The sequence below is a fragment of the Cryptotermes secundus genome, unplaced genomic scaffold (genome assembly GCF_002891405.2).
Source record: "Cryptotermes secundus unplaced genomic scaffold, Csec_1.0 scaffold13, whole genome shotgun sequence".
Lineage (NCBI taxonomy): Eukaryota > Metazoa > Arthropoda > Insecta > Blattodea > Kalotermitidae > Cryptotermes > Cryptotermes secundus.
This window is the reverse complement of record NW_019734350.1, coordinates 686,118-712,331: the sequence shown is the minus strand read 5'-3', so window position 1 is coordinate 712,331 and position 26,214 is coordinate 686,118. Positions and strand designations below refer to the sequence as shown.

At 40.9% G+C, this 26,214-nt stretch overlaps 1 protein-coding gene and 1 long non-coding RNA gene across 8 annotated transcripts in view; one reads left to right on the top strand and one right to left on the bottom strand.

Annotated features, from left to right (window-relative positions):
* LOC111868734 (homeobox protein cut) overlaps positions 1 to 22,297 on the bottom strand; it is a 394,707-nt gene extending 372,410 nt beyond the window's left edge. For 4 of the 5 annotated variants that reach the window (XM_023859663.2, XM_023859664.2, XM_033753154.1 and 1 more), the window contains exons 1-2: positions 21,857 to 22,297; positions 19,547 to 19,728 (exon numbers count right to left, since the gene is read on the bottom strand). In XM_023859663.2, coding sequence (XP_023715431.1) covers positions 19,547 to 19,627 — 81 coding nt within the window. In that variant the 5' untranslated portion in view covers positions 19,628 to 19,728; positions 21,857 to 22,297. Of the gene's footprint in view, positions 1 to 19,546; positions 19,729 to 21,856 lie in introns of those variants that run through there. The other variant, XM_023859665.2, reaches the window with a different exon arrangement.
* A 524-nt stretch (positions 22,298 to 22,821) lies between these two features.
* The window catches only part of LOC111868747, a 295,313-nt gene continuing 291,920 nt past the window's right edge, over positions 22,822 to 26,214 (top strand). Inside the window, exon 1 of one of the 3 annotated variants that reach the window (XR_004513474.1) lies at positions 22,822 to 23,283. This is a non-coding gene — a long non-coding RNA (uncharacterized LOC111868747). The remainder of the gene's footprint in view (positions 23,284 to 26,214) is intronic. The other 2 variants (XR_002843552.2, XR_002843553.2) reach the window with 2 other exon arrangements.

Sequence of the window (26,214 nt, the reverse complement as noted above, 5' to 3'; positions counted from 1 at the left end):
GTGAATTCTTGGCGAATTAAGCGGACGTTTCGGGGAATACAACCCTTGCATCTTCAGCCAAAGAGGAGCAAATACTCGTCTAGCTACCGCTGTAAGAACTTCAAATCCAGCCTTTAAACATTTACTCTTACCGATTCTAAGCCGCATATCGAATGAACTTAAGAACATCTCCCTCCCAATAAGGAGCTGTAACTGCGTAGAGCTGCATATCTCATGACTGTTTTGGTGCTTGTCCAACCCGAGGAACCTTCACTTAAAGATACCTGAGGAGCAGAAGGTAAAGACTAAACTGATAGCATTCACACTGAGGAATATAGGAGGCATATGATTCATCATCACGAAATAAAACTTACCAACTACTCATAACCAGAGGCCCTTTCCGGAACCCGCCATGTTTATAAGTGCCACTGATGCCTGTTCTGAGCCAGATGACCCTATTTCATTAAAGATCCAATTTAATATCATCCTTCCATGTGTCCCTAACTGCCGGTCACGGTAGCCGAGCGGTCTAAGGCATGCACTGTCTTCGCTCGCTTGCAAACCGGGATCGTGGGTTCGAATCTTACACAGGGCATGGATGTTTAGTTTGTGTGTGTGCATTTTTCTGTGTTTGTGTATAGGTAGAGGCCTTGCGACGAGCTGATCACGCGCCCAAGGAGTCCTACCGTCTGTGTAAGATTTAGAAAAACCGAAGTGAACGGATAAGTTCATGGAGGTAGGCCTAGGCCCACTGGGGCTGTAGTGCCAAGAAAAAAAAAACGTGTCCCTAACTAACTAAACTAATTCATGGAATTGAGCCCTTCTTGATAAGCCGGCAACTGTGCAGCTACTCAAGAATTTCCCAGCATCTTATGGAACACGAAGGTTCATTACCGTGTTCACAAGAGCCCTCCACTGCTCCCTATCCTGAGCCAGATCGATCCAGTCCACACCTTCCATCCTATCTCTCTAAGATCCATTTTAATACTATCCACCACCTACGTCTTGGTCTTCGTAGTGGTCTCTTTCCTTCTGGTTTTCCCACCAATATCCTATATGCATTCCTCGTCTCCCCATTCGTGCTACATTCCTTGTCCATTTCATCCTCTTTGACCTGATAATTCTAATTATACTTGGAGAAGAGTACAAGTTATGAAGTTCCTCATTATGCAGTTTTCTCTAACCTCCTGTCACTTCATCTCTCTTCGGTCAAAATATTCTCCTCAGCGCCCTGTTTTCGAACAAACTCGGTTACATGTGCCCCTAGTCTCCTAAATGGTCTTTTCGCTTCAGATTTACCGACCATAATGTTGTATGCGTTTCTCATATCTCTCTTGCTATATTCCCCGCTCATACAATCCTCCTTGAATTATCTGTCAATATGTTGTTTATTATACGAAGCACAGTATGAAACAAATTCTGAGAGACAATAAAAAGAATAGATTTATATCATGTCCAGTGTGCATTTATCAATATAATAAACCGACCTTCCCTTCCGAATAATATAATCCAATAACACAAAAAAGGTATAGCTAGAAAATCTTTTATTTTTCTTTCTTTTATTTGTATTTATCACCCTGGACAATCAATATGTACATTGTGAAAATGAATCGTGCGTGAATATTGTGTAGGGCGAGTTCCGTCTACCCACAACTACTAACTCTCTCTCTGCAATAATAATAACAATAATAATAATAATAATAACAACAACAACAGGGATAATGTCGTGACCAGTGTTATGTATTGGTAACTGTCGTTGACAGGCGACGAATCCAGCCTTACATAGATGAGTAATCGTTTGTTTATCTCGACGACAAAAATCGATTCTTTCCGACCTATACACACAAAGAGAAACATGAACAGAAGCTATGCATTTGCGTGGAAAAATAGCATAACCAAGAAAAAAATACATTTCAAATAGTGTGATTCAAGGTAATATTACATCTCGGAAGAAGTTACCCGAAGCATAAATTATATCACTTATTATATACTAACAAGTATGTAAGTAACAACACAGACCGCCTCTGTGGTCTACTGGCCAGAGTTCCTGCCTACAGATGCAGAGGTCCCCGGTTCGATTCCCGGCACTACCAGATTTTCTGAGAAGTAGTGGCTCTGGAACTGGGTCTACTCAGCCTCATGAAGATAACTGAGGAGCTGTTTCAAGGAAATAACGGCTCCAGTCTAGAAAAACGAGATTGACGACCGTGGGGATCCGTTGCGCTGACCACGTGATACCCTCTGTACGCAGAAGTTGGCACTAACTTCGCCGATAAACGGCGGTCGCTCAGTCGGTATAGTTCGCTTGAGGACTAAGGGCCACGGAGGTCAAGTAACATACTATGAAACTGAGCAGCGGTAGAGCCGTCGAAGGGGGGAGGCATAAGAGTCCAACATCTGCATGGAACAAAAATACGATTAAGTGGTTAATAAGCCTTCGACATGTACATAAGATACCAGGTTTGATCCTTAATCCCGAGACTATCCATCGCGACCGAGACGCGGTGATCTGCGTCAATCCCTCCAGGTAAATGCCAAGATGGCACCTGAAAACAGGCTTTGACCCCTTCCTCTCTCATTCTTACCAACTCCATATTTCAGTCATCCCGTCAGCTTTGCATGTGGCCTACTAACGTTAATATAGGTGTAAAGGGTTAAGTTGTCCCTGTGGTTAATTAAGCACTATGCCATAAAGACGTATGGGGGAGTGGGAGAACAGATTTATAGACCCACATATTCTTCACCTCGGCACTAGTTGGAAATGAGTGGTCAGCTTCACGCTTCGGCCGCATATAATTTAACCACAAAATGCTGTACTACTGCTACTACTGTTCGTAAACAAATGTCTATGTCAAGAAATGACAGCCGTAACTGTTGAAATTGTGAAGCCAATTAACCGACCTGGGAGGCCTAAATATCTCTCCGTTGCACATCCGCCAATGTTGTCCTTGCTTCTATTATCTTCATGGGTAATTCGATTAAATTTTCGTTATGTTGAGGAATGAAGGGGAAATATGGGGGAAGTACAGCTCATCAATTTTTCAGAGCATACATGTACATTTGGCACACACATATATACACACATATATATATATATATGTATATATATATTGGATTCGATAATCATTAATAAAGGAACGGGTAAGAGTACAAAGCAAATGGAATACCGCATGTTTCTATTTTAAATTCATTCGTGCCAACATTTTATCCACCTTTTCTTCCATTCATCAATCAGCTACTTCTTTCAAGAGTTGTTACTTCACTGCCTAATCTCTCATCAATTCCCAATTACGTTCGGAGTTCTTTTAAATTTTTAAAATCTTTTAGAACTGAACATATTTCAGCTCATAATCCGGTCCCTACAAATGGTCATAAGAGATGTTAAACAAGAAAATATTCATGTAACAATCATCTTGAAAGACGGTCTTATCGAATCATCCCCAGAAACAATTTATTGGTTTCAAATATGTTTATAGTCTTGGATTTTCAAATAGAAAATCAATCTCTTAAAAAATCGCAATGAGATTAATTTTATCTTTCCACCAAAAAACGCGTAATTACAGAGTTGGACTGTGTTCCTCATGATCATAAGAACGGCATGTGAAAATGTTACATAGGCCCTCGAACTGGACGGATTCATAGGAAAGACTTTATATTCGTGAAGTAGGATGAGAAAAATGGCTATTCTTTGGGACTTAAAATCATAAAAGCAGACCCGAAAGGAATTAAATACATATTGAATTTCACAACCTCTATAAAACGAATCTTCGGCCACATGTCGTGATTATTACGAAATATGCCGCGTTGCCCCGAATACTCCTATACAGAATATCTGAAAATAAAGGCAGAAGTGTTTCTACACGCCAGAAAATAAACTCAAACCGAAATGTATAAGAAATCAGGAACGACGTCATATCGTAACTACACCCAATAAATAATGTGATTTTGTAAGCATCTACGAACAACGACAAACTAATACAAATGAGGGGCATGCGGTAGCGTAGTTGGTTGAGGCACTATGCTACAAGCCGGAAGGTCGCGGGCTCGATTTCCGATCAGGTCATTAGATTTCTTTAACTGACATAATTGTTCCAGCGGCACTATGGCCCTGGGGTCGACTCAGCCTCTAACATAAATGAGTACCGGGAATCTCTGTGGTAGTAAAGGGCGCCCGGCACGTAGGACTGACCTCACCGCCATCTGTGAGCCGACTGTCTGAAAATGTGGCAGCCTCGAAGTCTCATAACCCTATGGGCCTTTATGGGCCTGTTACAGTGATACCTTTACTTTTTTACCTTTTACTGACATATAAATGAGGTTTGCAATGAATTCTGGAGGAGAATAAACCGTGGAAATGTTTCGTATGATTTAGTACAACAATTATCATCGACTTCGCAGTACTACAAAACAATATTCATGCCTTCTGTTTTCAGCCGATGTGAAACGTACTCTTTATCGAATGCTATCGCATATAATTATAGGATATCCCGATGTGCATATGGCTCTCTTTCGAATCCCAGCTCTTCTCCGTGAGAGATGGTGCCGCAGTTGTTTGCAGGATAGCTGCTGATGGAGTGCATTAAAATTAATGCTAAGAAGAAAATGAGATGACGGTAGGTGTGCCAATGGACAGACAGATGTCTTTAATGAAAGCATCCAACCAGCTGTAATGACAACTTCGAACAGTAAATCACAAAACCTATAAAAATAAACATTTTTACATTTTACATAAAGGTAAAGTTGTCCCTGGTTTAATGAATTAAGCAGTATGCCATGAAGCAGTATTGGGGAGTGGATGTATAGATCCACATTTTCTTGACTTCGGCACTAGCTGGAGGTGAGTGGTCAGTTTCATGCACCGGCCGTTGTACCTCCCAGGGGAAAGAGCCGCCGGTAGCCATTTGACAGGAGGTTGAGTGAACCTCAGAGGTGGTCTGAACGACGTGGAGAAAATTCTTGACCCAACCGGGACTCCAACTCCGACCCCTCGGCCGTCCAGCCTGTAGCCAGTCGCTATACCGACTGAGCTATCCCGGCTCTTGCATTTTATACAAATTTTAAATATCCTAAATTCCCTTAAGAAAAGAATGTTAAATTGGAATACATGCAATATCCAAAAGTTTAATATCGGAAGAAGTGACGTCTCGACTCCTGACAGAAATAACAAAAACGTACACAGGGTGCAGCATCTGAGGTCCTCGCAGCGGCGGTTATGAATAGAACTATCTTCTGGGACATAAGGCAGTGTAGCCCGTTGGAAGTCAACCGATGTTCCTCCGATTGGAGTTGTAACTCGTAAATACTTGAAATGAACGTGTAAACGATCTCGTTCTGTCTTAAACTTATATGCGAACTTGCACCGTGTACACCGAGAGAGAAGTGTTCATAAAAACATTTGAACCTAAGATGATTACAGCACACAAGCAATTCAGGACCTGACATTACGATGAACTTCCCGATAGAAACCTCTGTTACGGATAGGATAGTGAGATCTTAAGATACTTCAACGGGGTTGACATGCAGTTAGGATGATAAAGGAGCGGAGTATACGTTAAATTTTGGTAGGGCTTCTTCGAAAACATAAACTTGAAAAACAAACAAAGCAGCTCGGATGATACAATTAACATGAATATTCTAGAAATAGTGGAATTTTGACAATGGGAAGTGGATGAAAACGGCTTAGGGCCATGTCTAATGGCGGACTTTGTTGTTGGCGGTGTTGAAACTTCGTGTTGAACAATTAGTTGATGGTAACAAATACGTATATCATTATCAATGGCTCTACAGCCCTTTGTTGGGCCCTGGCCTCCTTTTCACCTTCGTAATCTTTTTTACACTTGGACGAGTGATCATCCCGGTTCGAGCGAGCGAAGACTGTTCATGTCTTAGACCGCGAGGCCACCGTGATCGGCGGTAACAGATATGTATGGACATAAAATTGGTTATTTGGTAAATGAATGGAAGCAGTGGACACTAACATATACTGCCTTTCAATAATCAGTTAAATAGTCATTTCTGTGCTTTTCCTGCCTGGGGAACACACTCCACAGGCCCTCTTTGTAAAGCGTCACTACACTCGTACGCCAAACAAGTTGAAGGATCGATTGTGTTAGAAAGTTATGGAATATGATCAAAATCTTTCGGCGGCAATTGAGGCTGATTTTCCTAATTATCTTTAAAATAACTTAAAACAGACCACGGCCGCTTTCTTAAACTAGTATTGAACTAATATCCTGAAGGAGACTCCTTTTTGAGAAGCCTATAGTCGCTCAGTTGGTCAAGGAAGGTCAAACCTTTTATGAAACCGAAAGTTTCATCCACGTGTCCACAAACCACGCCTCTTTAAATTACGTATTATTCTATCATTTACATAGATCCTTCTATATCTCGGTTAATACTATATTAAGCGAATACTTGATACAATGTCGTAAAATTAATTAAACATTAACCATTCAGTTATTAACACAGTGGGCTTCAACAGGGATACAAACAGACATCGGAGTATTTACGATCAAACTTTAGAAATGTGCTTAATATCGGCTTAAAAACAATGGGATTGTTAAATGAGATTAGGCAGCTAGAGGGCGTCAACGTGAAGGAAACAAAGAAGAGGAAAGACCCCCCCCCCTCCGCCTCCCATTCAGAGCTACGTACAGATGGCGTGTGTATACACGCGTATACACACTCCACACATGACCGTAGTCATCATCGAACGGAATATTGACTCGTCACAATGAAAATGTATAACGAAACGCGCAATGTCCAACCTCCAATCCATTTCTGTTCATTAGGAGGCGTGCACAGGTGTCACATATATACTAACCATTTCTCGAAACCCAATATTTATTAGGCGTACCACGAACATTTCTCTATCTACGCTGCGATTGGTTACAAATTACAACTTTCCGTCAATACTTCCGTAAATCGCTGGACACAGTGAACTGCAAGTGGCGGAAAGATAGCATTCAGTGTGGATATGTGGTTCAAGAACCTTATTCAACAGGGTTCTTAGCAACAAAAAGAAAGTTACTGACGTCAGAAAAGTAACTGCGGTAGGAGCCAGCAGTGTGTTCTTCCAGGCACATGTGCGCCAGTGCTATCATGGTCAGGGTGGAAACATGCAATGCTGCCGCAGGTGAGAGAATTCTGACGCGTTTTCCGGTATGAAAATTTGTATGCCTCTATGCGTACCAGCACGTACCCAATAAAGAGGGAAGAAACAGAAGACTATACATAAAACTGCGTCTTTTTCAAGACATGATGCCGTAAAAATTTCCTAGTCTCGCTTCCATCTCGCCAATCCTCCAAGTCATTAGGCTGATGTTGGTGCAAAAATTAAGGTACCAGTTGGAGTGACTTATGGTAGCAAGTTATTCACACCAAGTTTCACTAAAATCCGATAACTTGTTAATGCCTGGAAAGGGGAGGGGGACACGGACGAATTATAGAATTATCTTCCCCTATAAAATAAGAAAAGCAGCACCGCGAGACATCTCTTTACGATCTGAAACGCTCGTGTCGTGCTGGTAACTGTGACTTTTGTGGGCGGAGCGGATCAAACCCATATTTTCGCGTGACGCAACATCAGTGCATTTTGGTGCGGTCGGCACCCTTTGTGACACGTAATTCGGAACAGGCGCCCTCTTGTGTATGCCCGCAACACACGGTCCCACACAAATAGAGTCAATATCAATATCAATCGAGCAAGTTAACTCCCGCATCTGAATCAAAATCTTAAAAGCCAATGGATCCAATTTCTTCAGATATATAGAAATACAGAGATCATTACCAAAATTTTCAGAAGCGTGTTTGGATTGAAACCCTCAAAGAAACATTTAGAATGACATGAAAAATGTGTTTCTTTCACGACAAAATTTAGTTTAAGCCTCACATCAGCAGCCCAGTTCATTTTTGAGTGCCTGTAATTACAGGCAATTGATTTTTCCAAACGGTCCATGGACGCAACCCCTGCCGCTTTTGACCCACTCTCCCCCAATGCAACTGACAAGTCACACTTGCACCTTCGGAGACTGGGCTGACGGTTTCGAATTCTGCCCAACATGTGGATGTCTGTCCATTATTTCATTGTGTTGTGATTGGCTTATCCTCCATCCAAGGGGTCCTACTGTTAGATCAAAGAATTCGTATGGACAGGCCTAATCCAGGAAAGTAGAAGATAAATCTTACTGCCTATCATTCGCCATTATGATTAATGATAAATGTGTTGAGTTGGCAACGCACATAGTCAAACAATTAAATAATGAACTAACCAATTAATAACAAATCAGGGTACTCAAATAACGAAATAATAACATGACAAATTCACGGAAAAACAAAAAAAACTACCATATAACTAACCAAACATCTCGATAACGATGTAGGACCAACTATTCCAATGTCTAGTTTCAACTCTGTGTTAGGCAATGGCTCTTTTAGGTGCTTTATGAAAAGATGTATTAGTGTCTATCAGCTTTGCAATGCCCGTCTAATGTCGCCTCTGTCTGAAAGAATATTCATTAAGTATATTAAATAGAGCCGTTTCTTGATGTGTGATCAAATGGACAGTAAGAATAATCATTTACATAAATACCTAAATTTATTTCAGCTAATATGGAGTACGTCGAGGAAGCATATCACTAAAACGTCATAGCACCAATTAGTTTAATCATTATATTATGTAATTTTCTTACAAAACGTACTGATTTGAAGATAATGACAATCAAACATGGACGATGATTTTGTAGACTTCGTGTACAAAAGTCATATATTTACTACAGGCCCTACAATGGGCGTTTTCAAAGAAAAAAACAGAACGTGCTGAAAACGACCTAACACCATGGAGTTGAGCCCTTCTTGAGAAGTCGCCAGTTCTGCAGCTACTCATGAACTTTCCAATATTTTATGGAACCCGAAGGTTCATTACTTTGTTCACAAGGGCCCTCCACCGGTCCCTATCCTAAGCCAGATCAATCCAGTCCATACTACCCTATCCTATCTGTCTAAGATCCATTTTAACACTATCCATCACTTACGTCTTGTTCTTCATAGTGGCTTCTAGCTCTTCCTTCTGCTTTACCAACCAATATCCTATATACATCCCCCTCTACCCCATTCGTGCTATATTGTGGTGAAAATGTCCTATCGATATAAACTGTTTGTGAAGTTAGAATAAAACAGGGCTTTATTCTGTGCAATATAACAGAATTCATCAGTGATTCGTTAGATCTGTAATTCATTGGGCTATTAATGTTATTTTTATCTTTGTTTCACGAAGTTCAGTGAATTGGATCTTTCTCAAAATGTAGCACCTGTTATATTTCTTCGAGCTGCAGTCCATTGCTAATCACAGAACTTCAACATAATACGGTTATATAAAAAAGCTAAAGCTATCCCTGTAACAGGCAGTTGAGGCTCTCGCATTTTCTAAACAATTCGCTTGCAGATGGTGGTGAGGTTGTCAGCCTTACACCCCGGCCGGCCGCCCTTTACCCCAAGGAAGATTCCTGGTACTCATTTCTGTTAGAGGCTGAGTCGACCCTACGGCAATAGTGCGGCTGGAAGGATGAGGTCAATTGAAAACCCCAATTAACTCATCGGAAATCAAACCTGCGATCTTCCGGTTCGCCGACAAAAATTAAACAAACATACATTGATATCAAAACAAAGAAATGAAAATGTACATAAAAACCACATAGGATAACCTTAAAATATAGGGGACAGTGGTGCACCGACAGAAACCTCGCAGTAATTTCTCACGCGCAGTAGCCCTATTGCAGGAACAAGAAGAAAACGGACAGACCAAATACAGGATGAAGGCAGAACAAACAAAAATGATCCACACCGTGAAACTGAGTATAATAATGGACAACATATCATTTCTAATAATTCTTCAAAGTTTCATGATAATCTGCGGTGATTACTGCTATGGTGAGCTGGGAGTACTGACGTTTCGGAGAACACTGCTGATTTCACCTTCCACTGGTTTGGGCTCAGAACTATCAATACCAGCGCCATCCCGCTAAGTCACTTCGCCTTAAAAATGTAAGCTGACAGGTTCTTCGAAACGTCGACAAACCAGCCCACCACAACATAGTGTCCTGACCAAGGAATGAATATAAGATGAAATATTAGTTTCATAACTGAAATTGCAATTGTTGATCGTTAAAATAGTTTTCTATGACTTCCTGAATAAATTATTACATAAAGGCGATGCATAAATGGATAATAATAACATGAGTTTTGTTGGTAAAAGTGAAGAAACAGAGAAACAGACTTGACACTGCCTGACGAGGTTTCGAACACAGGACCGCTTAGCGTGACATGCTCTCTCATCACAAATGTACATATCTTTGGTGTATCAAAACCAAAATAGCAAACATACACTGAAAATACATTTATTACATAGGGCTCTTTGCGTGGGTCTATACCGGAAACAGCCTCATTATAATTACCACCCGTCAATGGTTAGTAAAAAATGGTTCCAACAATGTGTAAACATGTATTTCAGTTCTGAAGGCCAAAGAACGCAGTAATAGTTAAGGCGTCAGGCTACAACTGGCAAAGGCCTAAACGTGACACGCGGATTTCTGTATAAAGACGTTCCAAACATGTTCAAATCTATTAATTCATTATTTAACTGCTAAATGGATTATTTATCGCTTACTACTGTAGTTCGAGGGGGCACGCGGTAGCGTAGTTGGTTGAGGCACTATTCTATAAGCCGGAATATCAAGGGTTCGAGTCCCAATGAGGTGGATTTTTTCAATTGACCTAATCCTTCCAGCCGCAATATGGCCCTGGAGTCGACTTAGCCTCTCTTAGCCTCTAACAGAAATGAGTACCAGAAATATTTCTGGGGATAAAGGGCGGCCGGTGAGGAAGGCTGACAACCTCACCGCCATCTGCGAGCCGACTGTCTTGAGAAAATGTGGGAGCCTCGACGTCTCACAACCCTATGGGCCCCCACGGCCTGTTACAGGGATAGCTTTACCTTCAACTTACTGCAATTCGACAAGTGCACACTTCTTATTTTGCGGGAAATCAGTTCCACTGTCTATCATTACACGTAATTCATATTTTATCTTTGTCTAGGATTTATCATTTATTGTGTCCAAAAGCGGTAGAAGTCACAGTCTCTAGCAGTGAAAATACCACATGAAAACTAAAGAAAAAAAAAAAGCAACCATAAGAATTTCAGTATTGAATGTTCAAGAACTGTATTCAAATGAAAGAAACACGAATTTATAACATGAACTAAATATTTGAAAACGACCTTGTTCTTTTTCTTTTTTTCGGCAATGGAAACATGAATAAATAGGCTGTATTTCGGACGTTTCGGAGATACATATTGTAACATTTTAATCATTTATTAATTTACTAATATCCAGCATATCTGGCTATGGATTAACAAATTTCATCAATTTACAGAAACACATTGTGTACTGAAATGTAGTCCTATGTGATTCCAATAACTTAGACCTCTGCGTCTGATTTTACGTTGGAAGCTAGAAACAGTTGTGTAACGGAGAAGTTCTATTGGACAACATAGCGACCGGTGGAAACAGATACCATTAACAAGTTCTATAAAAAATTAAGCGTGATCCCTACGTGTGTATTCTAGCACGAAAGACGGTAGACTTATAGCCTAAGTCTTAATATATTTTAAGTTAAATTTTCAATTCCGAATTTATACAAAATTAATATTGGCAAAAATCCGTGCATTTTAAAAGGATTAAACTTAAAGTACTGTCGTCTGGAATGTGAAGTCGTGCAGTCTGGTAGTTACCAACACTTCGAATGTACACGCTACTTTCATCTTCAGGGCAGATAAGTACTAGACCACACGGCGTGGCATCCCCAAAATCTTCAACGTCGTGTGAACTTCAAATCTTGCAAATTTAACTGAACAAAAGAATATTTTGTTTTCAAATTAAAAATTTGTTACTAGCTCGTTCGCAACACACAAAAAAAAAAATTAAATATGAAGATAAGTGTCCGTTACGTTGAAGCCTATATTTCATTAGAATTACGTCATGTTCTCCCAACGTTTCTTAATCTGGATCTCAATCATACAACAACAATAACTTCTCGCCCCATTACAGCATCGAGCTCCTTGTTTCACTGACTATTTGTCGCCTCACACAGTTCTGTCTCGTCACATGATGTAATGCACAAGATTTCTTACTGAAATATAAGCCTGGGTAGCTCAGAGACGCACGTCATTTGCCGAACACCCTGTAACCTATTTTTAGACAATATTCAGACATATTCTCAATCTGGGATTAGATTCAGTATTGTTGGAAATGTGCATATAGTCTGGCATACGGTATCCTGCATGTTACTTTCTGTGTGGGTACAACTTCTCATGTCATTAGTTTGCATAACCTTCATGCATAGGCCTACTGTTTGTATATATGCCCCAGTATTAGGCAACATAAAATAATATACAATTTTCGAAACTGATTTTGAAACACCCTACCAAAGATACAAACCAAATAATGCTTTCATTATTATACTCAGACCGTGATGAATACGAAAGTAGGGAATTAATTTAGAAAATGCCTACGGTATTTTTGAAGCATGGCATCTGGCCCTAACCTATGTTTCGTTCTAAAATTTCCGAAATTAGGTTGGCGCCGACCTGAACGGTTAACACTTCCAAAATATCGGTTTCATGGCATGCTTTGTTTTACAAGTGTTTAAAAAATAATTTAATTTAATTTTTAGAGATCTGTACAAAGTAGTATTTTTAAATAGAAGGTTTCATTATGTTCCATCGCATTGAAGAGCATTACTTATTCTTCTTAGAGAAGTTTTATTATTAAATTAATTATTTGGCTAGGTTATTAGATTATATTTCTATGATAATATCATCTGGACCACGAAACACAATAATATTTTATGACACCCATCTAAAAAATCATTCTTCAATATAAGTAGTAATTCTAATGGCCTATATTCAAAGAAATTTACAGCTGGAAATGCTTTCTATTTTATGAGATAGGGACCTATGAACCCGCTGTTATAATAAACTGCATCTTACGTACAGTGTTGCTGCTTATTTCTGTTTTAGTTGCCGTATTAATGACTAATTACAAAATATGTTTTAATTAACGTATACTAAATTTAAAACAAAGCATAAAGAAAGAATGTACTTTCACTATGGTATGTTAACTTCATATAACAAGCCAAAAAACATTCTGGAGCTAAAGACAAAAAAAAAATCTTATCTGACCAGCAAAACTGCTTTTGGAGACAATCGAGTTCTGTGCTACAACAGTCCGGTCTTTGCTATACTGCAGTTATTGCTGTGTGTCAGTCACATTATAACCCGGCTATGAAATTATAAAAGTTGATTCAGAGCTCAATCTACTCCGTTTCTACCCCGCAATCGAAGTGAGAGCCTGACTGTTGCGCAAACATTGCAAATAAAACCATCGTAGTTATTTTGATGTTGCCGATCGCATTTATAACTGAATGAACAACAGAGCCGCCCTTCACACAAATGTCAACTTCAGATTTCTTCTAAAATGTCTATAATTTTCGATGAATTAGAAATATGTATTAAATCAAACCATTTAAATTTTAAGATCTTTCGTTGCAAGCCGTAGATAGTCAGCTATTAATAGTTGTTTGCGTTACAGCCTTGCTTACATCGGCAGAGTTTCGCAAGAAGTAAGTTCACAGTAAGAAACAGTATTGTTGTGAGGAGTAATTTCGAGTAAATTGAAACGACAAGCCTTCCAGATTGCGTAAAAGCACAAAACTCCTCTACTTTCGCACTAGAGCACTTAGCAACAGCTAGCGCAAAACAGTACTCCCACAAGGGCATTAGGCTGTGGTGGAAGACCCCCTGGAGCAGTTGCTCCACGGGGAACAAAATCCCTTCTACAAATCCGTGACTTGTGGGTTTAGCGTGACGTAACAAGTTACAATCCGAATGCACGGGCTCTTCACTATATCGACTTTCAGAATATCGTTTCACTGTTCGATATACAATTCTCGATGAATTACCGCAACAAAGGTCTACATTGAAGTAAATTCTTGTTATGCCTTCTGAAGTTTCATGAAGACCGGACTGTTACGGATTTCAGCCTGTAAAATTACAAGCTTTTTAATGTAGTATATAGGAACTGTTTCCAGGGACTTTTTAAACATAAATAAATTGACACTAGGGTTTACTGAAGGGATTCACAAGCAAACCGTGCTCTTGGCATAGGCGTTAGTTCATACATTTCATACTTATACTTCTAGCGAAATTTGCCTGAGAATATGATTGGTCTAAGCGTTCAAATCTTTAGGTATAAACGACCCTAGGTTCGAAGTTCTTAAGAATCAAAGAAAAACTAAACATCTATTCTCTTGCCAGGCAATGTTTAACATAATAATAATAAAATTCTTCACATAAATGTACTAACAGCTTTTCAGTCTAAACACCTGAATGTCTACCATTATTAAAATACAGGCCTACCAACATAACGGTATTTGTTTCAACTGACAGCACAGTGAACGATCCCTTCTGATTAAAAAGTAAACGTGTTTTGCAAATGGTAATGCAAATTCCTTCTACTAAATGCAGAAATTCATACGAGTATAACTAGGAGCTGAACTGTTATTATGTTCGTTTCTTATCATTACTGGAAAGAACTTCAGTTTCACTAACTCCACTGAGCTAGCTGAGTTCTTCTTGAAAACCTCGTAGTTGCTCAGGCAGTCAAGAAATTCTTTGTATCTTCGTTACCGCGTATACAACAGCCTTCCACTGGTTCCTATCCTGAGCCAGATGAACCGAATCCACGTTATCATACCCTATTTCTTTAATATCCATTTTAATATTATCACTCCACCTATGTCTACGTCTTCCAAGTGGCATTTTATTTCAGGTTTTCCTACCAACACTCCGCATGAATCTCTCTCCTCTTCCATGCATGCCACATTCCCCGCCCATCTCATACTCCTTAACTTGACTGTCCTAATAATATCTGGCGAGGAGTACAAACTATGTAGTTCCTAAACCTCTCCGACCTCCTGTTGCTTCCTCTCACTTGGTTCAAAGATTCTCCTCAGCAGGCCGTTCGCAAACCGTCATTCTAGATTCCTCACTCGATACGAGACACCAAGTTTCACACCCATACAAAACAACAAGTAAAATTATAGCTTAAGTTCTATATTTCTGGACAGCAAGCGTGAAGGAAAAGGTAACTAAACTCAATGGTAGAAACCGCGATATTAATCTGCTCTCAGTTTCTTCTTGAGTACAATTTTGATTTCTTAATACCTTTCGAAACATTTGAACTATGCTATATTCCCGAAGGGTGCGTTACTTACTTCACTGTCAAAGCTTCTATAACTAACTTCCTATTCAACAGCAATCATTACAATATGCGAGACGACTGCCTTATCAGCAGTCTGATTCGTCGCCCATTCAGTGTCTGTAAAATACTTATATACCGTTTTCACTGACGTAAAAGGGAATTCACTTCTGGAGTCTTGGCACTTGCTCAACACTCTTGATGTAGTGGGAAATCGCATATTCACAACTGGCCTACCAGGTTGGTCGCTTTCAAACGAGATTCTTTCCGGCAACTTAAAGAATTCAGCTTCGTTTACAATTCCAGTAAGTCCAACTGATACTCCTGTCCTCTGTTTGTATTCTAAGCAGTAAAACAACGAATTGGCGTTTGTGTAGAGGCTGCCCTCGACATGTTATGTTCTGTTACGAGCTTGACGTGGCCCGGGTTCTGTTCTGACTGTGCTTCTTCTCCTACTGTGACGGGATAAAAAGCCACTTCAAACAACATCTCGATTTTAAATAATGTTATATGGTATTCATAAGCAAAGACATAACACGTATGGACATAAATTCATTTGTATTCGGTCTCAGATTGTCTGAATACTGGGGTCACGAATTCGAATACCTCCTACGTCATACATATAGTATATATATTTGATTGTCTTTGTGTTCCGCATCTACAGAAGCCTTGCAATTGCCGATCCTCCATCCATTGGGTTATAACAAACATGTAAAAGATTCACAGATACAGAAATTAATTCCGTGTAGGAAGAACGCCAGAGGGTCAAATTCACGGTAACTAAAGGAAAAAAATAAAGAAATGAACCTTACGCAAAACGCGGTAGCATTACTCTAATCACTTCTCTTAATATCAAAAAGCAGAGAGGATAAGGGCAGAATATTCTGTTTCTGTCAGTTTCAAGCAACAGACAACTATCAGAAACTGTTACTTCTCGCCACAAAATGGAAGAAAAATACCAGGACGACTTTTAGGTTTTCAACACAGGGCCTAGCCAACCGATGGCAACACCGCCGATAGTAAACCCCACGTCTTCAAACGGTAATAATGTTTTCAACACACCCGATGCTAAGAACTTTGGTTACGAAAATGCCAATTACTCGTCTACTCTTCTCTACAGTCAACGATGAACCGTGGCTTCTGCTTTATAGTTTCTTTAGTTCCTTTGGCGGGGGATAAGCCCGTCGCAAGTCCACTACCTACAAAGGCCAACACAAACACATAACAAAACGCTAACATCCATGCTTCGAGTGGGATTCGAACACACGGTCCCAGTGTTTGAGCGGATGTAGACAATTTGTGCCTTGGGCAGCGCGGCCAAAGTGATCGGACATTCACTCTTCTACCGATGTTAAAATTTTAGCTCAGTTTCACTTATGCAAGAGTGACGATATTGTAAATACTTGGAATTCTAATCCTATAAGAAACGTCTACACTGTTATGCGATTTTCTTGCTACTGAAAGCAGAAAACATTAAACATCCTTATGTCCGTGCTGTCAATACAATAACAAGTGAGTTATAGTTCAAAAAATAATTTATTTGTTATTCATACTACTGAATTTATTGCACCACAGAGAAGCATAAAATGTTTGGCTATAAATCACGACTGTGTTGCAACGAAAACTATTTCTTCTGTTAGTTCACTATCACAACCAGCAAGATGGAAAACACTAATGTAGGTAAATAACTCTCTGGTAGTATTGGTAATTCGGCACCGCTAATACCAAAGCCCGCCGTTAGGATCCTGAGCCGGTTCCATCCACCTCCTGTCTTCATAACCCTCCCTAAGGTCCCCTTAATGTTATCTTTCCACTTCTTTCTCGGCCGTATCAACTGAATATTTGCCAAGATATTTTTCTATCAAAACAATGAATATATTTCTCGACATCTTAGTCACATGACTTGCGCCAGATTCCACAAGGTGACATGTGTAAGTTCCTCGTTATGTCGTCGCAGGCCTACCTTAAACTGTTCACTTCATCATTCGTAGGCTCGAATACTTTAGTAAGCACTTTGTTTTCAATCACTCGTGATGTACGCTCTTCTGTTGAAAGCAAGAGACCGCGTTTCACACCAGCAATAACCAACTGTTGAAGTTGCTGTTTGTACCCTATACACTGACTGTTACACCGATTTTGGAACGCGAACCGAACATTAACAAGCATTTCTAAAATGTATAAAGGTAGAAAAAAAAGGTAAAGCTATCCCTATAATAGGCCGTGGAGGCCCATAAGGTTGTGAGACATCGAGGCTCCCATATTTTTTAGACGATAGACTCATAGATGGCGGTGAGGTTGTCATCCTTACGTATCGGCCGACCTCCCCCCCCCCGCCCCAGAAGATTCCTGGTACTCATTTCTGTTAGAGGCTGAGTCGATCCCAGGGCCATAGTGCGGCTGGAAGGATTTGGTCAATTGAAAACTCCAATGACTTCATCGGGAATCGAACCCGCGATCTTCAAGCTTGTAGCACGGTGCCTCAACCAACTACGCTATCGCGTGCCCCCATTTATGAAACGTATTCTTCTATTAATTTTACCACAGGGCTGTGAACTTATGCGTCTATTACTATTACTGCGTCGAAAACTGTTCTTTATTTCAGCGCTCCATTTTAATATCTACAATAAGTCTTTTACAGACGGAGACTGCGTGAGAAACGAAATATCTAAATAGGCCTATGCATACGTGTAACTAATTCTAGATCAGCACGACTTGATATATCCGATAATCCTCGGCACTCCAGTGCGTATGTGAAAAGTTTACCACAGTGGAACATTTTACGAATTAAACGCAGTGAAAGCGAGAGGCTAACAGAATTAAATATGTAATATCTAACTACTACAATAAAGTGTTATGAAAGCCGTGACTAGTGTTGAGCAACTGCTTGGCTTCTAAGAACAGCTCCTGTTAGAACTGAGCCGTTTGCAACGCGACAGACGAGAGGGGAGAAACACACAAGTTCTTTGTGCGAGGATTGTATTGAGCATCAGCACCAATCAATAACGGAAATTACTAGCGTTTCATGAGTCATCAGTTAAAAACAGCTAATCACTGATGGAAATCTGCATGCAATAAAACGACTCTCTCCAATCCACTACCAAACAGGACATTTCAGTTTTATTATCCTGAAAGGCTGAAGAATTCACAGAGAGACCCTAGCCACTTGTAACAAGCTTACACCTCCCAGCAACGGGCACAGTTAAAAGTCTGCAGCAACTGAATAGTCTCTTCCATTCTACTGAAGAAATATTAAAACACACAAAAGTGACTTCCGAGAATCCGGGCTCTACTACTGTTATTCGTTTTATATCCCCGTAACACAGCAAACACTACAGACCCAATAAAACATTAGTTCGTCACTGAGTGCCTCTTATCCTAACAATGGGTTTACGATTTCTGGCAGAAAGGCAACGTGAACTGAAAGAAATCCGTAACGATTAACTTTAACAGTGTTACAAAGATCTCTAATCCACAAGTCGCTACGAATGTTCGCTCTACAGAACGAAATGATTTTGGCGCAACGCACAACAATACGAAACATGGCCCTCTAAGAAGTACACGCGACCCCAAAGCGAAGACACGGCAATGTCAACCCTACACACTGGGGGATGAAAGTTGTCTTGAAAACACGTCCACAAGCAGACATTGACTTTCTGTCCTCAGCGACAAGTAATGCAAATTGGATAGCAACTAAACGCAGTAAAAAGATAATTACATTGGCAGTAACTTCACAGGCACACGGCGGTCGCTCGGTCGGTATAGTTTGCTTGCCGATTCAAGCCACGGAGTTTGTTTCTTCTATCTCAAATTCCGGTATTTTTATGGCCGTTACAAGCAGCGGTCGCCCGGTCGGTATAGTTCGCTTGCGGATTCAAGCCACGGAGTTTGTTTCTTCTATCTCAAATTCCGGTATTTTTATGGCCGTTACTCGTTTGTATTATAATTTACTTCTGTAGTGTAATTAGCACAAATAAAGAACACTTATGTTCAGCTTCACTGCGCATTATTCGTTTCGTCTGATTAATGTGAATCGTTCAGAAATTTCAATCTTCACTTCTTAGCAACGTCGTCCGAACAGTTCCAGCATAACGACGGCCTGGAATACAGTTACACGATCCCGGTCTATTAACGTACTGTTTGATTGTACACAAGACACAGCTCTGACCTAAGAATTGCCGTACATACGCCGTGATTGTCGGCACTTATCGGTGTGTGGAACTCTTTAAGTTACAATGTAACACAACCGCTGGGCTTACCTGCTGCCAGAATTGCGCCAGCAGGTAGATCCTTTCCTTCTTAAAAAGCCAGTCCATGGATTGCATTGCTTGGATGTCCATGTTCGACACCTCCTCCGGTCCTCCAAGAGGAAGACGATATGACCACCGGAAGAAACTGTCTTTTGACACTTCTATAAATCCAATCGCCACAGCCGCATCATCTGGAATGGCGAACATTGAGGTTCATTCACACGACATAAATCACACATAGAAAACTACAGCAGCTGGCCTATCTCTAACCACTTACGAAACTCAATATTGATATGTCAGGTTATAGAAGGCAGGGCGTAATAATTGCATCTAGTTCAGTACAGAGGGAAAAAGATGTTTTGCAAAATGATTAATCCACGTTTTAAACTATCGCAAAAAAAACAAACAATTATTTTAAAATTATTGATTTTCGTATTTATTAGTCATTCATGCTACCTCGTTTTCGCTGTAACATTTGGAAGTCTGACAATTGTTATTCAATGGTGAATCTGCGAGAAATAATTTTCGCTGTTCTTCCAGTTTCGGTGACAGACCACAACCCTCTTTTGCTGTATATAAACATGTCTTGCATCATTTTGGGTTCCTCTCTCATCTGTTGGTGATGGATTATGTCAAGTTCTCTAACATGAGTCCACTAACTATCCCAAGCGGAGTTAGGTTTTCTTGTGAAATGTCAGAAAGTTTGTAATGTGACAGTCCTTTGTGGGTGGATGTTGAGATTATCAGCGGTTTTATTCCCAGAGCCCATCACTAAATGAAACATACACACATGAGAATGCTTGGCACTATCCGGCTAAAACTTCATGCGTTATTTTTCTTATAACATTTTTTTTACTGTTCCTCCTTTTTCGTTTTGTATTATGAATTGCGTGCATAGTTCGGGTTCGAAACGCTGAATGCTATCGAAACGAGTTCCCGACACGCAAACGCCAGGAACTTGATGCCCCTTCGTCAGTTCGGTTCTATAATTTTACTTTGATTTTCTTCGTCTTTCTTCCTCCTCCGTGTTCGCGTTAACTTTCAATACCCATGCAGTTCTTTTATGCGCTAAAATCAGACGTAGATACATTCTTATTCAGAACAAAGTTAACGCAAGGAATAGTACGTAATTGCGGGAACAGTAAATGAATTTTTTACATGAAAGTTTACGAAAATTATTACACATTCTTTATCTTTCTTGTTATTTTTGAATATTTCTCGTGAAAAAAAAAATACGTCGGTTGATTTCCTCTGTCATTCCCTCTATTTAGACTTGCTTCAATTTCTCACCCCTTTCGTAACTACCCCAGTACACGTACATGTGTGACAACGCTTAAGAGTTGGTTCTTAATAAGGATTTCATCCCCCATTTAGAGTAAGAAACCAGACAACAAAAGTCGCTATTTATAAACTTGACACACGCACACACGAAGCGACACCGCAGCTCCAACAGGACGACTATACTTAATGATTCCTGGAAAACCGTCGGAAAATATCAAACAACCAACCCCTCTCAGAGTGTCTGATTACACTTACAAGACACTGCGTACAACACGCCAATTCTTCGTTAAGTCCCATACATCTCATTATCGGGAAAATAACAGCGCCGTTAATTGGATCGAAATTTAAATTTTGTTGTGTTTTGATATTACAAACTAACATTACTATTCTCAGTACCTAAACCATTTCAAACGTGCACCGTCATACTCGCCACTCCGTTCGGGACACATCCCACTAAACAACACTTCGTTAGCTAAAATCGCTGCATACTTGTACAACATAACACATACCAGGAAATAACTTCTCGAAAACACTTAAATAATCAGAGTGACGTGACGGGAACGGTTTGTCATACGCTCCTACAGAGCATATCTCAACTGTTGTGTATCGTGTAACATCTGTTCCGACTACAAATCCTGAATGTGCACCATCAGCTGTTCTAATAGGATGAATCCTACACCAACTGCTGACGAGATACCTGCAGTTGATATCCTATTATCCACTGTGTATAATGTTCGTGTTGTTATCTAGACACTTTGGTACTTCGCAGCCACCGAATGCTTCTAGTCACATCAACACTGACAACGGAACTTAATAACAAACCATTTTCCCACTATAATACTTCGAGCTGGAAACTCTTCATGCAGGAATACCGACGTTCACTTCATCACGCTGTTGCAGACAATGTCCGGCCTGGCAAATAACAACAATCGTGTTTCGGAACTAAATAAAGAAAAACGAGTCCCTTGAATTCACAAACACCACGACACACGGCACTTGATATTTACTGATAGGGGGACGTGGTCCTGGGCTACGTACCTCCCGACAGCCACCACCGTCTTCGTCGTCGACGTATCTTCCTACAGACGATGATGAAGACGGAGAGATATCACCAAAAATCGCCCCAGCAACAACAGTCACCGATGCCATTATCATGAGGGCGACATTTCACTTTCTTTCACAGGTTTACTTCCAGGGAGTCCTTCCACTTGCCCACAATGATACAAAACACTTTGTCCTTATATTTCGGGAGGTGAAAACAGAAAGCTGCAAGTAGCTACAGTTCTTGGGTGTAACGACTTTTGATTGATAGAGGACCCTGTAATATAAGGGCCTCTTAATTCAAACACGACGAGTATTCCATTCTGCACTTGTACACACGTGACGTCAAAAATATATCCTCGCCCACGTGTGCTAGCGTGTGTATTGTCCTCCGCAACCGCTCAGCACAAATCCCTCCCTCAGACTGACTGACATGTAGTCTCCGAGCTACGGCGCGCACAGCCTGACCGAGTGGGGGCTCAGCGGGGAAGGGGTGCACGAGAGAGGCAGGCACACAGAAGAAGAAGACAGAGAGCCCCCCCAATATATTCAAGGGACAAATCCTTCAGCAGCAACAGCAAACTCCTCTCTCTCCTTGCAGCGAGCACTGCTGCTACTGCTCCGCCTTTTCCAAGAGGCTTGCTGTACAGAGCTGCCACCTTGCGGCTGAGAAAGGAAGCTTACTACCACAATCGTAGACCCCAAAGCCTTTGCCGCACGCGGGACCCAACCAATAACCTACCAAAAGGACAGGCTGGCGTCAACGGGGAAAGGAGGGAAAGTAAGGGGTGGGGAAGAGATCAAAGAGGTAAGAGGGAGGGGAACACAAAACGGGCAGTAGGAAGAAAATCGAACGATAGCGCAGGGCCACCTCAGCATTGTATGTTACGCGCATAGTTTTTCTCTTTCCTTCAATCTCCAAAACCTGCGCCCAGTCTTGTATGTCTTTTTACCCCTTTTTTCACTTCACTCTCTCTTTCCGACACACAGCAGTGCCTCGGCCCTCCTCTCTGCCCTGTTCTCGACGGGCAGGCGCATATACGCGGGGGAGGGAACAGGGGGCGAAGTGTTGACCACCTCATGCGTGTATGTGTGCACGGTATGGTCCCTCCGCCAACTGCCGGCTTTGGCGGGCGGTGAGCAAGCTACCAGCCGGCAAAAGCAACTTCCCTCCCCGACGCAGCTCACTAAGCGTTCGCGGCAGATGCAGCCCCATCGGCCGAGGAATCTCCGTCGCCCCGCGCGCGCTCCCAAATTACAACAATATACACTCGATGCGAGCTGTTGCATCGGTGACCAAAGCGGAGGTGGCGGCAGGACTGCACTTACGACACGAGAGGAGGAGGCAGCGGCGGCGGCATTCCGTCAGTGTGTCAAGCGCCTACAACGCCCGAAATACCACCCGCGGCACACCACAGCCTAACGTGAGTTACAATCCGCTGTCTCCGTTACTTTACTAACGACTGCAATAATCTTGACTTCCATAACCATGAATACAACAGTGCCTGCTTTCACAGAATACTTTCCCACAATTAGTATGAAAAGAGAATTTTGGGCAGACGCATGTGTTGGGATCATTGTCACAGTGTTGAGTGCAGGGGGGAGGGGGGGCTCACAGGTCCTGTTCCTGCGTGCAGGATTCTCTTCAACTTAATTACACTTGTTGTAATGGTTCTATAATAACAGTATTTTGGAACATAATGAGACAATGTTATTTTACATTCCGTATTTGTAGGAATAGAAAACAGGTTACGGGCTGATCGACTGAGGAATCGGGGTTCGATTTCAGATACGGGTAAGAGATCTTTCTCTCCTCAACTGAGTCGGCTCTGTGATCCACACTGCATCCTATCCAATGGGTATGGGGCGATAAAGCGGCCGGTGAGTAAAGCTGACCGTTCACCATCTCGTGCCGAAGTTAAAAATGAGTGGAGCTATTACCTCCACTCCCCATACACTTTCATGGCGTGATGCCTAACTAAGTACTGCAACGTGTCTAGCATTTTATTTCGGGAAAGGATGTTACGAAAAATCAGTTAAGAGGCGTTGAGTTGTATTATACATAACAGATTCTGCTGATATTGTCGGTTCCTTCAATACAAGGTTTTTTTCTAATCATAGTGTTTACACGGAAAAACACTGGAATGTTTATTATCTCTCTCAGCTATTTCAAGACATTTGAATCCGCCCGTTTCTCTCAATATATACTTGATCTCTCGTGTTTCGTAGCGTATCTACGCTACACGAAATGGGATACTCTGTTCTTTCTAGGATCTTTTACACATTACGTAAAATAATTTCAAAAGGACACAGTGACTTGAGGCTCCTAACTATTTGGGCTGCAAAATCTTTGCGTACAAACGGTTAAGAACAAGTAAATCCATTCTGAGGAATTACTATTCAGTGAAGCTTTAAATTAAATGCATGTTGGGTGGGGGGGNGGGGAACTGGATATGTCTACATCGTCTCGTATCTGTTTCTGGTTATGCACTGTGGAACTGCTTTTATGTCACACAGATATGCCATTCTTCGAGAGTTTCCAGAATGAACTCTTGAGTTCTTGAGAAGCCACTAGTTGCTCAGCTACTCAAGGCTTTCCCAACCCATTTTATGAAACCCGAAGGTTCATTACCGTGTTCACATGACCCCGCCACTGGTCCCTATCCTGAGCCAGATGAATCCAGTCTATATCATCCCATCCTATTTCTCTAAGATCCATTTTAATATCATCTTCCCACATACGTCTATGTCTACTTAATGGTCTCTTTCAATTTGGCTTTCCCACAAAAATCTTACATACATTACTTTCTCCCCCATGCGTGCTACATGTCCTGCCCATTTCATTCTCGTTGACTTTATATTTGGCAGTTCGTGACTAGATTTTACAAACGCATTAAGACTTAGAAATGAAAGTGCAAGTGTTCGAAGTTAGAAAATAAGTAACAATGCTGTCATTTAAATCGCTTGCAAGCCGTCACATAAATGCCTTTATAATATTTCAAGAGCCGTAGTCATACAAGGCCATCAGGTGACCGTATATTGTATTCGTTTATCGACGGGTGCTAAACAAGTTTAGTTATCCTTTGTAAAAGGAAAAGTAATTTCAGAAAATAAAACGGTTGCTTATGAGATCGGGGATCAGAGAACTTCGCCTCCAGATCAAGAATTTGGGTTCGATTCTCGCAAAATGCGCGTGAACAAGCCTGAGTGCGAAGACTTTCTGGAATTTCTTCCTTGTCATTGAGAGCTGGGCTACTTTCTTACCTGATAAAATAACGATATTGTAGACGAATATTTATATTAAAATGTGTATTTCTGTGTTTTGGTTTCTTCTTAAATAATTTCTTCGTCCCACAAACCTTGTCAGTTTCCCTTACGGAATGTTCATTTAAGATAACAATATTCGAAATGTCATTGTCAATCCGATCTTACGAGTTCGTAACTTTCTAATCTGCAAAACCTGCCTGCTACAGTTGAAACATTAACTAATAGTTTGGTTAAACATCGCTTTTATCTACAGCTTAAATAGAATAAGTTAAAGACTGATTTTAATTTATAATTATTTTAAAATTAATTACCAAAAAGCGAATTTTATAATGTAGGTCTATTACAGTTCTCTCATTTGCTATACCGTCTCACACTCTTCCGAGTGGTGAAGGTAGCTGAAGGAAACTGTAAGAACTTCCTCTAATATGACGCACTCCTCTCCGTTGTAATGTAACAGCAGATTACAAAAACACTGTCCATAGTATCTAGATAATAATTTTGTGGGTGACAAATAATACATATACCTACAGAATTTTTGACAGGAAATATTTTGGGGACCTGTTACATTGATGAACGAAATTAATAAGGGAGGATAACACTGAGATCGATATCAGGAAAATACGTAAATCTAGTGAGGATGCTATATGTGTAGAACTGGCATAGGATTGTGTCCGGTAGCAGGGTTCGGCATTATCAGTTTTAAGTCTTCGGTTTCTGATAGTAGAGAGTTGATTAGGTTTGAATTCCCCCTCTCCAGTGTATGAAAAACTCGCCTTAGGCAAGTAGACAAGGCTAGTTCTACATTTTAAGTTATGTGTGTGTTTGTGTGTGTGAGAGACATATATATATATATATATATATTTGATAGCGGACACGCGGTAGCATAGTTGGTGAGGCACTATGCTACAAGTCGGAAGGTTTCGGGTCCCAGTCCCGATGAGGTGGATTTTTTCAATTTACCTAATACTTCCAGCCATACTATGGCCCTGAGTTCGACTCAGCCTCTAACAGAAATGAGTACCAGGAATCTTCCTGGGGGGTAAAGGGCGGCCGGCGCGTAAGGCTGACAACCTTACCGCCATCTGGAA